At 36.0% G+C, this 16,237-nt stretch overlaps 2 protein-coding genes across 3 annotated transcripts in view; both read right to left on the bottom strand.

Annotated features, from left to right (window-relative positions):
• The window catches only part of LOC149797178 (uncharacterized), a 44,620-nt gene that overhangs the window by 10,557 nt on the left and 17,826 nt on the right, over positions 1–16,237 (bottom strand). For both annotated transcript variants that reach the window (XM_089961862.1, XM_089961863.1), the window contains exon 5: positions 6,403–6,569. In XM_089961862.1, the coding sequence (XP_089817988.1) occupies positions 6,403–6,569 (167 nt within the window). The remainder of the gene's footprint in view (positions 1–6,402; positions 6,570–16,237) is intronic.
• On the bottom strand, positions 8,154–9,898 carry LOC149797179 (uncharacterized). The gene is made up of 2 exons (XM_089961861.1): positions 9,607–9,898; positions 8,154–9,301 (listed from the first exon to the last, which is right to left on the bottom strand). The coding sequence occupies exons 1-2, from the start codon at positions 9,876–9,878 to the stop codon at positions 8,314–8,316; spliced, it is 1,260 nt and encodes a 419-aa protein (XP_089817987.1). The 5' UTR covers positions 9,879–9,898; the 3' UTR covers positions 8,154–8,313.

Genomic DNA, 16,237 nt, shown 5'->3' with positions numbered 1-16,237 from the left:
CTTATATAAATGGTACTAGTGGCTGCCATGCTAGGTGCTCAGCATTAAAAGGTTAGTGTTAGGACTTCTTGGCCTGGTGTCAGGATAATGTGACTGGGTAGGGCATCATGCTACATGTCTGTTAAAGCTACATTAAAAATCCAAATCACACACACACACACAAACAGTTTGTGAGAAAATTCATCCCCAAGTTGACAAAATCTTGAGATGGATTGAACTTTGATTTCTGTAAGTGTGACAGAAGAACATGCCTAATTATTGTGGACCTACAGTGAGACAGGTCTAGTCTCACTGACTCAATATTGCCATTGTGGCTCAATCATCAAAATATTAGAGGACTGGGATACCTAATGTCCTTAAATGGGTTGCAACTGCTCCCATGATGCTGGTAGAAGCTCCAGATGCAGAGACTAGTCTGAATAGGTCTGAATTGGAAGACCTCCCCATCCAAAACATAATCAGAGGTACTCCAGATGCAGGAAAATCCAGGAATAGAAGGTTGGAGATTGGTCTTTTAACATCTTGTCTATTGCAATCAACTGAAGGTTGAGAAAGGGTAGTGGACCCAAAGGGTGGGGGTGCCACATCAGCCTACTTTGTATAAACAATCACTGGCTTTAATGAGGACAGAAATGACATCTTCATTCTGTACTCTCTCCTGGGAGGCAGGACTAAAAGGCCTGGTGTATCTCTACTTGAGAAATTTGATCTGGAAACTCCTCCCATTAAGTTAATAGACTGTTTAAAGCAGTGACCCCTGCTGGTGGCTCAGGGCAATTTTCCACCTGCCTGGACCATTTTGTGGAAAGTTTGTCCACTCCCTCATTTTAGACCCAACCTTGTAAGATGAAGTAGGTCTAAAACCTGCAGGTATGACCTTACTAAATATCCATGGTTGAGTGTAGGGAAAGGGCCAATAGTTTCCTTGCTGAGAAAACCCCATATACTATAAGGGTATTGAGCACATTCCCAATCCCCTGTCTGGTTGAAATGGTAGCCTGGTGAGGTTACCTCTATCCGAACCCTATCTCTGTATCATACTGGCTCCCAAGACCCGGTGCCCAGTCACAGGACAAGGTCTCTATTGGCAACTCAGATCTGTTCAAAAATCCATCAAAGAATTCATAAGACTCAGATCTTTGCCCTTCCTTTCTCAGAGGACTAGTCCATGTGAAGAAAAGGGTGCTGCTCCATCCTTATGAGAGAGTCATTACTCACAATTGGCCCTTACTAAACAGTGGGTCAGTTCAGGATGCTGCTCCCCCTCATGGGAGGTGCAACTCACTCTTTGCCATTTGGATGCAAGTGGGTGCTGCTCCAACAAAAGGGGATGACATGACTTGCTCTATCCTAATGGTAAAGAGAGGGTGCGGCTCCTTCCCATTTGGGTGGGTGCAACTCTCTGCCCTTAATGAATGGGGACAGTACTGCTCCTCCCTCTTCAGAGGGGGCAACTTTTATATATTTATTATTTATTATTTATACCTTCCCTTGGGAGGAGGCCCAGTAATCCTAGGAGACTCAGAGGAGACTTCAGTAACCTTTCTCTGAGACCCAAGGGACTCATAGAAAGAGAACCTGGGAAACTCTGACAAAGATGAAGATAACTTCTTCTATACTTGTTTGTGGACTCTCCACGAGATCCCATATCTCATCAGACAAGAAATGGACTGCTGTCTGTACTCTTACTGTGACTGCAGGATAAACATGTGGGGTGTGTGTTACATAGAGTTTTCTTGTGGCCACACTTACTCACACTTTCCTTAGATATTATTTGTGAAATAAAGATGCTGGAAAAAAATTTGATATACAAAAAAACTTCTAAGAAGAAAAAGTTTAAATATTAAAAAGGAAGCAACGCTAAGCTTTAGTACTGAAAAAGCAAAAAATAGGTCAATGAGGCTTAAAAACATAAAGGAACCACATAAAATTAGCACAAAATAATCCTCAGCTGGTTACAATTGCAAATTATGAGGATATATTTAAAGGAAGCGAAAGAACCTAAGCTCGATAACCAAACACTAACCAAACATGACAGATGATGCAAGGTGGTGTGCGACCTGCTTATTACATATAAAAATACCACAATTCATGATATAGGTAAGGTGAATAAAATAATTAGCAGGTGAGCTTATCTACTGCAAAAAGCAAGTATGGGGAAATTGAAAAATACATAACCTTTGCTGCTTAGAAATTATCTGCATACAAATAAAACAACCATATGAAAAACTAACATGCTAAGATTTGGGGAAAATAAGGTGCCAAGACAATGTTTATGCCATATGTAGGGGACAAATATCTAATAAAAACTCTAAATTATAGCTTGCTTAAACAGTTATCAAAACTGATCAGGGTATAATCATAATGTTCATGAAAAATACAGTATACTAGATGATTAATAATTTGCTTGTTGACCCATAAAGAGGCCACTAACCTTCTTATGTAAATGATGTTGAGCATTACAACATAGCAACCAAAAATATATTATGAGGGCTTTTGCATGCCCAAGATGTGTGGGGTTCCCATGCAGATCCAGTGTTCTGGAAGACTCTGGTTCACCTTACTGGGAGGACAGAAGTTTCATTAGTCATTAATATTTCCTCCTAAAAAAGTACTAGCTATGCAACTGCAACCGATATTAAATTCTACTATTAGAAACTACCAGCATTGAGGTAAATGACCATTATGACACATCACATGGTTGCTGTTTAAGTCATAAACTGCTATAAAAAAAAGTAATTTGGTTGGATTCTCTACTATCCACAATGGAGGCTGTTTATCTTTTGTTCAGCATTTTCTTCAATTTAGATGATTACCATTATGACTGAAAAGTTTCAATAAGTCCAATAATCACTCTGATGTCAATGTAGGCAACACTGATTTTTGATAATTGATTAAATTCAGATAATTTAGTGATTCAGATGTAGATAAAAAACCAGTAAATTTTGAGGGTGAGAAATGTTATCTATGGTTGGTTGGTCACACACCTTCACTGACTTGATTTAAAGACCTTTTTCTATCAAGTACAATATACAAAATACTGCTGCACATGTAATACTTACCAAGGCAACAATTAATATATTAAAAATACTGACTGCAAGCATCTTGACCAAGGGAAATAACTCTTACAGAAAACTCCCTCTGTTCCTGTTAGGTTGCTATCCATATACATACCTGGCAGTCCCTGGAGAGGTATAAGCATAATCTAATTAATGTACATGTACCAGCAAAAAAAGCTTTGAAAATTTTACATCTATTTTTAAAAGTAAACTTATTCTGCAGCTGGTTAAAGTTCTTGTCACAAATGAGCAAAATCCATGTGGAACAATTCAAATTGAAAAATTACTCATTATATATGCAACACACTTCAACTAGTCTTCATGTCAAACTTTTGCCAAGCAATTGCAAAGTCAGCTCCACAAACCCTGCAATGAGCATGATGATGTTCTCAGGCTGAGTGCTGTTAAAGCATTATATTCTTTTCATATTAAAAAAGAAATTAAAAATACAGTAAACCACAATTAATATGTCTTTTTTTCTGATCTGACAAGTTTAAAAGTTTAAAAAGACCCCTCTCCTCTAACATTTTTCAAGTGTTTAACATCTGTGAGTCACATTCATAAAGCCTGTTTCACTTGATATCATGTACGATTTTTTTAAAGTACAGACTGCTCTGCTAAATTTTAATTTCTTTAATGTACCAAATAATCACAATCATTAAATAAACAAATATAAGACAATTCAGTGAAAAATAACATAATGATTATGCCAAAAGCACAATGGTTGGTATGTGATAGTTTACATGTATGTTACCAGCTTAAAGCTTCAGCAAAACCTATAATATGATGCTTGCATTTATGGGGAAGAGTGGGAAGGATTGATAGTAATGCTACTGGCTAAATATTTTTGAAGAAACATAATTTACAAACAATTTCCTTTCAGCATCAAATACATTACCCAATCACATTAACATTAAGACAATAGGTAAGGAGGAGAAGGAAATGCATAAGCATCCAACTTCTACTCACATCACCCTTTTGGAGCATGATGGCTAACAAATGATGACTAACAAATAATGACTAACAAATGATGACTACTAAATGATTAACTTCTCCCAACAGGAAATTATATAATATCAATTAGCACACCTAAAGATTATGTGTTTATGCATGTGCAAGACCAATCCCTGTGGTAACCCATAATGTTATGGCTTTAAATTAAAAGTTTGCCTCGTGAAAATCCACCAAACGTTGCAAGATCCTGCCCATGGGTGAGGTTGTACTGTCATGAATGGCAATTATCATGCATATTTAATTTAAATTGTTTGTTAGTTTTTTTTGTTAATGATTATACTTCATGTATAATTGTATTTTGTGACTGAACTTAGTCCAAAATTAAGTTCATGGTGTACCTGACTGGGGATATGTATTTTGTAAACAACATAATACATAGCTAATATTTCTCCGCGTATATATTTAATAATTGGATCATTATCAGTGGAGGTAAATGTGCTTCTCTTAATCTGAGTCTAGGACATTGGTAATCCCCCTCGAAAACCCTTTTTTTTTGGATAGAGACATTAATCTGGAATTACAGTGAATTCAGACAACAAAGTCTTCAATTATATTATTGTGATACATCAAAAGACTGTTGGCACATCTCCACTTTCCAGACTAAAGGCAAATCAACACATTCAGTATTGAAACTTGGTTGGAATACCACTGGAATTTAATTGAACTCTATTAATTTGGACTTGACAAAGCTTTTAGGACTATTAGGGCTTTAATTCATAATACTCTAAGGTCTTTTGAAATTTTTCACTTTGTATTTTAGGAAATAAATGCTCTTTTTTGAAATTTCAGTAATCTTTCTTGATTTTTGTTTTCACTACTGTATTACCCCCAGATAGCACAACAATATTCTAGGGTGGCATGATATATGCATTGTAGAATATCCTTCTCTCTTCTTGATTAAGATAAGATTTGATTTTGTTCAAGAGATTGTGTTGAGTTAACTTTCTTAATGACCATATCAACTTGCATTTTCTAGCTTAAGTGTTGTCTATCACGGTGCCAACTACTTGTTTATTTTCAGACTGTTGTATATCGATTCCTTTGATCATTAATATTGTAAGCTTTTACTTTTGCTTAACTACCTATGATCATGACTTTTTATTTGGTTGCACTTATCTTCATATCATTGTGCTCACACCAGTTATTTATTTTTACCAAATCTTGATTTGTTGTTGTTGTATGGTTTAACGCCATTTTTCAGCACACGATAGGCTATACATAGCGACCAGTATTAATAGTGGAGGAAGAACCCTGAAAAACCTCGGAAAGAACCATCAACCCACGAGAAGCTACTGGCAAGCTTTCTCACATACCCACATTAGCTGAATCCGAGACTTGAACCCACGCAGACAGAGGTGAGATGGCAGTGATCCGTAACCGAGAGCGCTTTAGACCACTCGGGGCCCCCAAATCTTGATTTAATTTAGTCCTAATCTCATGGCCTGTTGATACAATGTTATATAATGCCATGTCATTTTCTGGCTGAACAAAAGTAGTTTGGTGCCCACAGGAGGGTCGCCAGTGGGCTGGAGAGATGGTAAGTCATTGATGGCTGGAAGGAGGCTTGTGGGAGGAGACGATTCTGAATTCAGATGAATGCTAATATTTTGTGTTCAAAAGATTTAATTCTCATCATGTTCCTTCAATTGCCTTTTGAAGATGCTAGACCTAATGTCTTTTGCCCATATTGCAAACACAAACGCAAAGCATGTCTTGTGGTTGTCCTCAACGATATTAAAGTGTTTGCACTTACTATACTTTATCAATGTATCTGAGTGTAATGAAAGGTAGAAGAAAAAACAAACAAGTGCATACAACAAATAAATAAACTGCCATTACACAAGTGAAAACTGGAGTGTTAATGACTGCTATCACATGGGCAATAACAACCAAAAAGGGGTCATAAATAGGAATTCAACTGTAGTATGAGTTATATATATTTGACATATAAATGGAAGGATGTTTCTCACATAGCATGATGTCCCACCCAGTCACTTAGTCCTTACACCAGGCCGACCAGTCCTAACACTGACCTGTTAATCCTGAGCACCAAGCAAGGCAGCTGTTAGCACCATTTTTGTAAGCCTTTGGTATGACTCGGCCGCGGATCGAACCCACGACCTCACACATCCAAGGCGGATGTTCTAACCAATAGGCCACTGGAGCGGTATCTCTATTGTTTCAAGAATTATTATCTGAGCACTATGAGGATTAACCATTTACCTAAATTTGCATCACCTCTCCTAACAAAGAGTCACCATCATAAATAATACATGTACCTATGTCTTGTGATTTAACACTGCAGATGAGACAACAAAAAAAGTCTTACTGGTTTTATTCCTGGGACCATGGGTCTCTGAACTGGGGTTCCTGGCATGGCTGGCTGAGCCCCAGGGTTGAGCAATGAAGCACCAGCTGTGAGAATGATTTCTTGTACCACTGTTCCCTGAGCAGGTACCAACCCTGGCATATTATTTGGTTGCAAGCCTGACACAGCTGGAAAAAGGAAAGATGATTATATCACTTGATTATTCAATCAAATGATTACTATTGTAGACTGGTATTCCTAATTTTAATGTAATTTTACAAGATTTTGTGATAAATAGTATGTGTGAAACAATACACTGGCAAAGTGTACCAATATATTTGCAATACACAGCATATGATACAATACATTATTGATACACATATCACTTTGAAGGTGTTTCATCTTTAAGAGGTAATTGTCAGTGGAAGGTGGTGCCTATTTATTTGTGTTGACATATTGGTTGTATTTAGAGTATGCAAATTACAGACACACATAGACTTGACACCCATTTATATGCCATTCCTGTCCGTGACAAGATAACACAAATTCTTTGAATAAACTACCTTTTAGTTGTCAGTGATTTTAATTCAACCTTTTAGGCCATTTCAAGCCGCCTCATTTTATGCATGACTGATCTTGGTCACAGCACCTTTTGTTCAGCATTGCATGAATGATTTAGAAACATCTTACCACCAATTTCAAGACTTCACCTTGTTACGCATTGATGCTCTTAAAATAAGTAACAGAAAAGAGTGTAAGACATCAAGCATTCTAAAATTTAACAAATAATTTTATTTCCCTAGAATATAAAGTAAAAATAGGCAAAAAGAACTTATGGTATTGCTAAATCCCAAAATAATACAAGAATTACAGACACAAGTCCTAATAATTTAAAGTCCTAAATAAAATTCAGTAAACATCCCGAAGAAATCCAAAAAACTGAAGTCAATGATGTGTCTGTGGTAGCTATTACAGTGTTGATGTATCAACAGTCTTTTGTTGAATCACAGAAATATAATTCCAGGTCTGAATTCAAACTAAACACCAGTGAATGCCCTCATCCAAGAAATCTATCAGAGCACTTTTGTATTTCCAGAGAAAATAATCACTTGAATTCAATAATTTGAAGAAAATAAAATTCAGCCCAACTGGTCACAACATAATACAACCTGAAAGTGCATGATGTTTGAGCATAAATGATCAAGTTCTCACAATCACAAGATTATATAGTTCTCTAATTGACATAATCTATAAATAAATAAAAAAATTACCTAATAGGAAATAACCTTCTAGAATTATCCTGATGTTTACAAAACAATAGCCTGGATTATGTATAATTCACTTAGGAAACTCGAAAACTTTGACCCAAATAAACATATTTACTTCTTCTATTAATAATGATCCTGATATCAAGCCCATACACAGAGAGAATAATATAGCTATGTATTAGTTGTTTACATAAAATGAAATATAAAAAAGTCAATCAGGTCAAGCAGAAATGAATTCAATTTTGGACAAGGTTAAGTCCAGCATACAATGTTACATTACAACAGCATGTAATGAAATAAAACAAAAAAACTAACAATTCGATAGCACATTCAGTCACTGATTAACAGACCTGTTTACCCATATATTTTCTTGTCAGTATTTTAAGCAATGACAGTCAGTATTTTAAGATGGCAGTCAGTATTTTCATTCAGTGTCTCTAACATCACAACACAGCACACGTCACCTGTGAAACTGCTCACAAATAGTAGACACTATCAATACACTATAATTACCATTATTTACTATTGCACAACATGCAGACTATATAATATTCTATAAATAAGTCTTAGTTTGTAAAGACGCTGGTATTCAGGCAATTCTGTGTATCAAGGCAAAATCGTCAGAAATTAAACACCACTGACTTTAATGAAGGCTTTAGTTAGTCTATGGGTTTTTAATGGCTATATAATAGGCACTCTTTATCCTATCCAGCTGGTCATCTGTCAACTCTTTGGTAAAATTCTTTGCTTTTGATTTCAGGACCAATAAAGCCTCAATGGTCTGATTAGCTAGTGAGGATCTCTGATCAGTAACATTTTTCCTAACACAGCTGAAAATGCGTTCACAAGCAGCACTGCTATGAGGCACAGTGAGTAAGCTCAGCATGACATCACACAAAGACTGGAGATCAGGTTCCTTGGCAGAAACAGCAATCCAAAATTCATCAATTCTGTTTTTCAAACACATTGAGATGTCCATTGATTGGTACCGGCAAAACTGCTCTATGATGGTATCAGCAGTTACACTTGGTGGTAACAAGCATGGAAATCTTTTCAGAAAGTAATGTAAATTTATTGATTTTGCTGTTACTTGATTCCTAGGATCCACAACACAAATGTGTTGAAGCAGGGGGTCTTGTAGTGGCAGCTTCACCAAAAGATAGGCACAGATTGCTTCAAAGTAAGCCCTCACCGAGGAATAAAAGTCTGTTATTCTGCTCTTTCGCAGATGATTTTCTTCTGCTTTGCCCAGGAAATCTCTTGCTTCTCCTCCAATTAAAAGGTCTTCATCATCCTTTTGTTTCTGTCGATCTTTGAAACGGACCTCCTCCACAGTATGATTCAAAATAGCATCTGGCTTAATAAAACAGCTGTATAGATCAGTTAAGAGATTACACAGCAATGGCCGCACCTCATGGATCATGGGGTCCTCTGCTTGTAATTTCAAAAGGACTTTTTCAAATGCCTTGATGGTATAGCTGAGAAATAAACAATACAGCCTGTTTGTCGGAGAACGAACGAACTGGAAAATAACATCAACCTTCTGTGCAGAGTAGCCCCTCTCTTCAGATTTTCCTGGTTTTTTCTTCTTCTGTTCTTCATGGAAGAAATGCTTCAATGGATCCCAATTTTCAAGCAGTCTTGCAAGGCATCTGAAAAACAAGAAGGCAAAAAATTTGAGAAACTGCATAAATCAATATATTTATAAATTTATTCTGACCAGAAATTGACATTAAGGGCATTGACTATATAGTAGATTAACTATTTAAACAATGTACATGTAGCTGAAACATGGAAATGATTATTACAGTGTAAATGAATTGATGGCATATAACTAATGAAACTACAAAGATTCTGATCAGGAAGTCAACAAATCGGAACCTTTCATTACATTCAAAACCTCAACGACAGTTTGCTAACAAATATTATTGTGAATAGTAATCCATCAGTGTCATACCTTCCAATGCTCAGCCATCTGGTTCTTCCATGCTTGAGCATCTTTTTTTGTTCGACGTCATATAGTCCCTGAAGTTCTTTCAGATTTGACTGCCGGACAGTACTTTTTTTAAAGAAGTAAAAGATGTCTACCAGGACTTCATCAACTGGTGGCAGGCACTCTGCACCTCTTTTTGCTGCAAGATGAACTAGGTGAAGGGTGCAGGCAGACAAGAAGACTTCAGGCTGTTCCTTCTCCACAAAGGATAAAACTCCTTTCTTCTTCCCAGTCATTACATTGGCATTGTCAGATCCAAATGAGATGCAATTCTTCCATGGAATCCCACGGATGAAAAGCTCTTTGTGCACAAGATCAAAGATCTTTTCACCTGAAAAAGACATATACATAAACAATCAGAATGCAAATGGTGGAAAAGATAATAAAGAAAAATAACTTTAAAGAAATTTTGACACTTAATATTCTCAAAATCAATACAGAGAAGAATGATGAAATTGTTTTGAACAGAAATAACGAAATACCATATCAAGGGAACAAAATACTAATGTTGTAAAATGAAGCACATAAAGCCTATACCTTGTAACAAAATGTTCAGTCCGATCTTTAGTTTTATAGATAATGATTTAAAGAAACTAGCAAGACAACCTATCATTATCAATAATCCCGATCTGAGCAGGTGTCCTTTGAAAGGCATCACCATCTCCTCCCTGAAAAGTAGTTTTAAAAACATGTAACTAAAAAATTTCTCACCAGTAGCAGAACCTTCACATACAGGTAGTGCCAACAGCTCTGAGCTGACCTGTCCTAATTCTGACTGCTTGGTTCGAACCACAAGAGGAAACTGTGTCTTGTCACCTTCATTGCTTCCATCAGTGGCAATGCTGAATGGGAACTTTATCATGCGTGCAGTTAGGTCACTCATCTGAATTGTTGACATTTCCTTTATAACAGCAGTTGCTTTGTTGCGACAGCACCTCATTCCTAAAGAACGCCAGCAATAACATTACAAAATGGAAACCACTGGCAGAAAGTTTATATTATGAAGCCTATTATTTACCAAAAAAACCAAAGCATTTCAGATATTATTCTAATATCTGCAAACTAATTAACTAAGGACAGAGTATAGCTAAGATACATACAACTGTAATAACGTGCATAACCTGAATTTTTTAATATATTTAACATTTACACCGAGATCATTGCATTTAGTATCTACATCTATGAAATTCTATCCTATTTTGATAATTTTTTTATAGTCAATACTATTTATGGAAATATTTAATGTTTAAACAAGTTTAGCAGCTTTCATGCATCTAGCAAACACAGCAGTATGGGGGGGGGGGGGCGGCGATTCTTTGACCTTAAACTGTGATTGTTTAGTTTCCGTTTTAATTTTTATTTTAAAAAACTATTTTTAAAAAAACAAGTTTGGATCTGATATGAAAGGAAAAAGAACCCACATCGGTCTAAGGACAATGTGTCAATCTGAAGTTATAAGATTAAGAGTGTGCATCTGTGTTTGTGTGTGTGAGAGAGAGAGAGAGAGAGAGAGAGAGAGAGAGAGAGAGAGAGAGAGAGAGAGAGAGAGAGATTGTTTCTAAGTACCTTGTGCAATTCTGGAATCTGGGAACATATTTTTCATTGCTTCCGTTAACTTGTCGGCTGTGCTCAATGACAAATTCATATTTACGATAATCTCACATAAAATCGCCTCAGCACGGGTTATTTGCTTTTGAAATATGTGTTGATCACTGACTTCCTTTCCCTTCATCATCGACAGAATATTTCTATTTCCCTTCACTAATGATGCCAATTTCGCATGATTTTCGGATTCCACATGCCGTGAACAGTCATTCCTTCCACCATGTGCGCAGGAAAAATCAACGTTGCAAACAGTGCAAAGCACAAAATGTTCTCCTTTGGACGATGGTTTCAGGCATGGCCACAGAGTATGATAAACTGGAAGAAAATGCTGTTTTCTATGTTTCGACTTTGCATTTTCATCATCAGAATCCTGCTGAAACTTTCTTGTCGGCGGCATTTTCTTTGTTTAAATAACCGGATGTTGAGAATGTTAAAATCAGTGATGTGGCGCAAATTGCGGACACGGACACGGACCAAAGAGACGAGACAACGAAACGAACCGGAATTTAAAAAAACGTAAAAAATAATTTAAAAAAATAAAAAAAATAAATGCAACCTCAAATCGTATTTTCAGATCAATGACCGTAGGACCGTACGGATGGGCCTTATTCCGTACAAATACGGTAAAATACGGATGGGTAAACAGGTCTGGATTAAATACCTTGACAATTTAAGTACTTTACAGATCATTTAATAACCATGTTTGAATGAAGTTTCTCTGTTACTCTGCCAATACTTCCTGTGTGTAACACGGAATAAGCTACATTAAGTGATGACTCATGGTTATTGTTTACCCTGGACTATAACAATGAACTTCCAATCAGAATTAAATTCAATATATATCACTGCATGACACACCAGAAGTGTAGCCATCAAATTAGACCAAAAGAGACATTAGATGTGAACCGACAGAGTAACTTCATGTAAAAGTGATTATTAAATAATGAGTCAAGTACTTCCCCATTATAATGCATGTGTGTTTGGGATTTAATGTAACTTTAATAATTTTTCAGTCATATTGCTACAATGTCTGCAGTGTGACAGTTTAAGGTAATGTTAGCACTGGGGCATCATGCCACAGACTGCAGCATGAGGTCCCACCCAATCATATTATCCTCACACCAGGCCAACCAGTCCTAACACTCAGGAACCTGTTAATGCTGAGTACCATTTTTATAAGTCTCTGGTATGACTTGGCTGGGGTTTGAGCCTGTGACCTCCTGCATCTGAGGTGGATGCTGTAACCACTAAGCCACCAGAGCGGTCAATATAATATAGAACACAACTGAAATGTATCCTTTATGCTGAACATGCCATTGGGATAAGATAAATAGCATGTAATTGGCAAGGCAGGGGGTGGGTACATTATGACCTATGTCATTTTGTGTTAATATGTAGAAGGTGAGCAAATGTTGTCAACAGTTTTCTTTTTAACTGACAAAAACGATTGCCTGTACCTGCAACATGTCTCAGATGAATTTTCAATTTAAAGAAAAAAATGGTAAATGACCAATAAATACTGCTAAATAATAAAGTAATTTGTATAGGACAAGTATTGTTTCATATTGATTCTCCACCTCTTGTATCGATAATTGTATCAGTATGGCAAAAGAATTGATGCACTGATAAACTGATGACTTGTTAAAATCACCCCCAATAACCACACTAAACAATCTTGGGTAAAATTATAACAAGTTATCTATATTCACTATATTCTTTTAGTTGATTGTTTGAAATAGATTTAATGCCACTTTCAGAAAATAACAGGCTGCAGATGGCCACCAATACTCCTGGTGGGGGATGAATCCTGGTAAACCCCCATGAAGAATCAGCAGCAGATTGGAAGTTACTGGCAAGATTTTTCACACACCCCTATTTGCTGAGCTTGAGACTCAATCCATAATGCAGACAGAGGTGAAATGTCAGTTATCTTTAAAGGCGACTGCCTTAGGCCAACCAAAACACCTTGGGGTCCCATATTCAGTCGCTTTTATGACCTGTCTAATAATTTTTGCACAGTATGCAAGAACAGATTGGCAGGTAGATTGGGAATGTGAAGAAGTGAACTTTATACAATGTAGAAGTCGCAGAATATCTCAAGTTTATGTTTTCAACTAAGACTACAAATCTGAATAGTTTGAACTTTCAACAACTCTCTTCAAGATAAACATCAGCAAACTTGTAGAACCATAAATTGTCTATTTGATTCATCTGAACTACTTCTTTATTTGCACCATTTCACTGATACCCCCCATATATAGTTTCTAATATTTAGGTTGCCAGTTAATTCAGTTTTGGAGCTCAGTTCATATCTGAAAGACATCTTAAGAATTTCTGTGAAAAACAGTAAAACTAGAACTGTTGTAGGCTTCATGTTCTTTGTTCTTGTTTATGGGCTGTTTCTAGATTTTTAGCTTTGATATTAAATAGGGATCTTCAGACTGCAACAGGAATGAGGTTGTCAATGGAGTGACACCAAATAGTCAAGTAATACCCAAGTTTGACAGTATTTTCACACAATCTCATTCTTTATTCCAAGTGTGATGTGTATGATGATTGGAAATGGGAAAGGCGTCCACCATTTTGATCAATTTACATTTGGATTTTCGACTTCACTTGTGGTCTCTAAGGACCACTCAAAAACAAAATGGCTCCAGTCGTCTTGCTATCATTCACCCATCTTACACAACTCAACAGTATTGAGATAATACAAGCGATGTAAACTATCTGTTAAATATTATATCATGTTACAGTATATGGTTTAACTCATTGAACTATATCCTGCCAAAACTTCATTCTATAGTTCAAGGCATAATTTATATGCTGTTTCTTGCTCATAAGTCTTTAAATCTTCACATAAAAATACTTACCAAGTTTTATGGAAGTTTTCTAAGAAATAAAGACTAGATCTACTGTAGAGTGCTGAAATTAGCTCCGGTGTAGGGCAATGATAAAATAAGCTTAAGGTGGAACAAAATCCAATTGGAATTTGGTCTCCAGTGGTAACAAACTTAGCTAATCTGATACAAGATTAACACATGTACACATTAAGGTAATTTAACACCAATGTTTGGTATTTTAGACCTTCATCAAATTTGACGTGGAAATTTTGGCAGCCCATTTTCAAATGTTACCACCAGACTTGGCCTCGATCATGCCACCTTAATATGTAAGTGAACACACTGAATGGGACACTGCCCTGTCATGGATGAGGTTATCATCTGACACAGTATGTATTTTTGTACGTATCTGACACAGTATGTATTTTTGTATGTATCTGACACAGTATGTATTTTTGTATGTATCTGACACAGTATGTATTTTTGTATGTATCTGACACAGTATGTATTTTTGTATGTATCTGACACAGTATGTATTTTTGTATGTATCTGACACAGTATGTATTTTTGTATGTATCTGACACAGTATGTATTTTTGTATGTATCTGACACAGTATGTATTTTTGTATGTATCTGACACAGTATGTATTTTTGTATGTATCTGACACAGTATGTATTTTTGGTCCACCAATAAAATGTGTACCTATTTAGCAAAGTGAGGCAACAAAATTCACTGCAAAGGCAAGTTGTGGCCAAGGTTAGTATGGACAATAATGTTTAACACAATGTTCCCTTTACTAACTACAAAATAATAAACACAATACACTTTTGGTAACTTTAGATATTAACAAAGAATCTGGTTACAATATAATGTAAAATTTGCCTCGCTTGGCTGCGTCTGTCTGATTTGGATTTTTAATGTAGCTTTAAAAAAAATTCAGTCAGGTCCCTACATTTAATACAACCAGTCAAGGGCACGGCATTCTGCATAAAAAATTTACCCAACGGTTGGTAGAATTATACATCGTTTGCAAAGGCTGGCAATAAAAATTTCACTGCAAAGGCCCAAAATATGCTTCCTTATTTTTCTTTAAAATTACAGAGATCACTCATTGCTGTGTTAGCACTATGTGATGCTAGAATGGTCTTAACATCTACCACCATGAAAGACACAGAAATGGAGTGAAGTAAGGTATGACCAGTCAAAGATGCCCAATCTGATTGCCTGAGCATTTTGGATAGATTATACAAATATGATAAGGGTAAGCACACAAATGATCCATACAGTGATTGTATCTCAAATGATCCATACAGTGATTGTATCTCAAATGACTCAAAAGTTGTGCAACCTGTGAAAATTCTGGTTAAGAACTCAATAAATTTAACTTGTGATCAGTTCAATTATGATTCAATTACAAATATTTTTTTTTGTTGGATGAGTTTTCCCCTGATTATAATATTTTTGAAAAATTAAAGTGCTTTCCTGGTTTGGAACAAATCCAACTTTTCCCCCAATTTACTGTGGGAACCTTGCAGATATGAAAATCGGAATCTGACAGAAGTGGTCATAATGGCATAACCTGAGGTTAAAAACTGCAATGGCTCCACGAAAATTGAAATCACTAGCATCTCTGCATTAGTTTCTCTATTTAAGATTTAAAGTGAACAGTGTAAACCTTTATCTGCTGGCATATTATGTACCTGAAGATCCAGGTCTATGCTATTTGTAGCCGATTGCAGACTATACACTGGTACATTCAGCAATTTCTTTCAAGTGTGTTATCTCGTTATTAGGTCTAAGCAATTGCATGAATTCCCACTGCAATTTCCACATCAGGTAATTGTTGCATACAATTCAAGTAAATATGGATGAAGAAAAAGTCAAAGCTGTTACAAAGGTCACCTGCATGGAACCCACCATTTTCTAAAAGTCAATTTACTGAAAGTCCTAGTTTCTTTCTTATGACTTATTATTTATATATATTTATAACAAATTAAGTAGAATTTCTTACATTCATTTTTGAGACTTCCATTTTCAACAGTTACAAGGCATTCCTTTTATTAGTTGAGATGAGAAAACTCACTTTGAATATCATTTCAAATATAGTTTTGTTAGTTTGTAATAAAAATAATTTTTTTTCCCTAATTAC

This window comes from Sinohyriopsis cumingii, chromosome 6 (genome assembly GCF_028554795.1).
Source record: "Sinohyriopsis cumingii isolate HCF-2022 chromosome 6, ASM2855479v2, whole genome shotgun sequence".
Taxonomy (NCBI): Eukaryota; Metazoa; Mollusca; class Bivalvia; order Unionida; family Unionidae; genus Sinohyriopsis; species Sinohyriopsis cumingii.
The sequence above is the reverse complement of the archived record's forward strand: the minus strand, read 5'-3'. Positions and strand labels throughout refer to the sequence as shown.

Bases quoted from the DNA above. Each gene is read 5' to 3' on its own strand.
- LOC149797179 (XM_089961861.1), bottom strand. From the start codon at position 9,878: ATGACTGGGAAGAAGAAAGGAGTTTTATCCTTTGTGGAGAAGGAACAG. The intron at 9,302-9,606 runs GTATGACACTGA...CTTGTTTTTCAG, and splicing joins AGATGGCTGAGCATTGGAAG to ATGCCTTGCAAGACTGCTTG.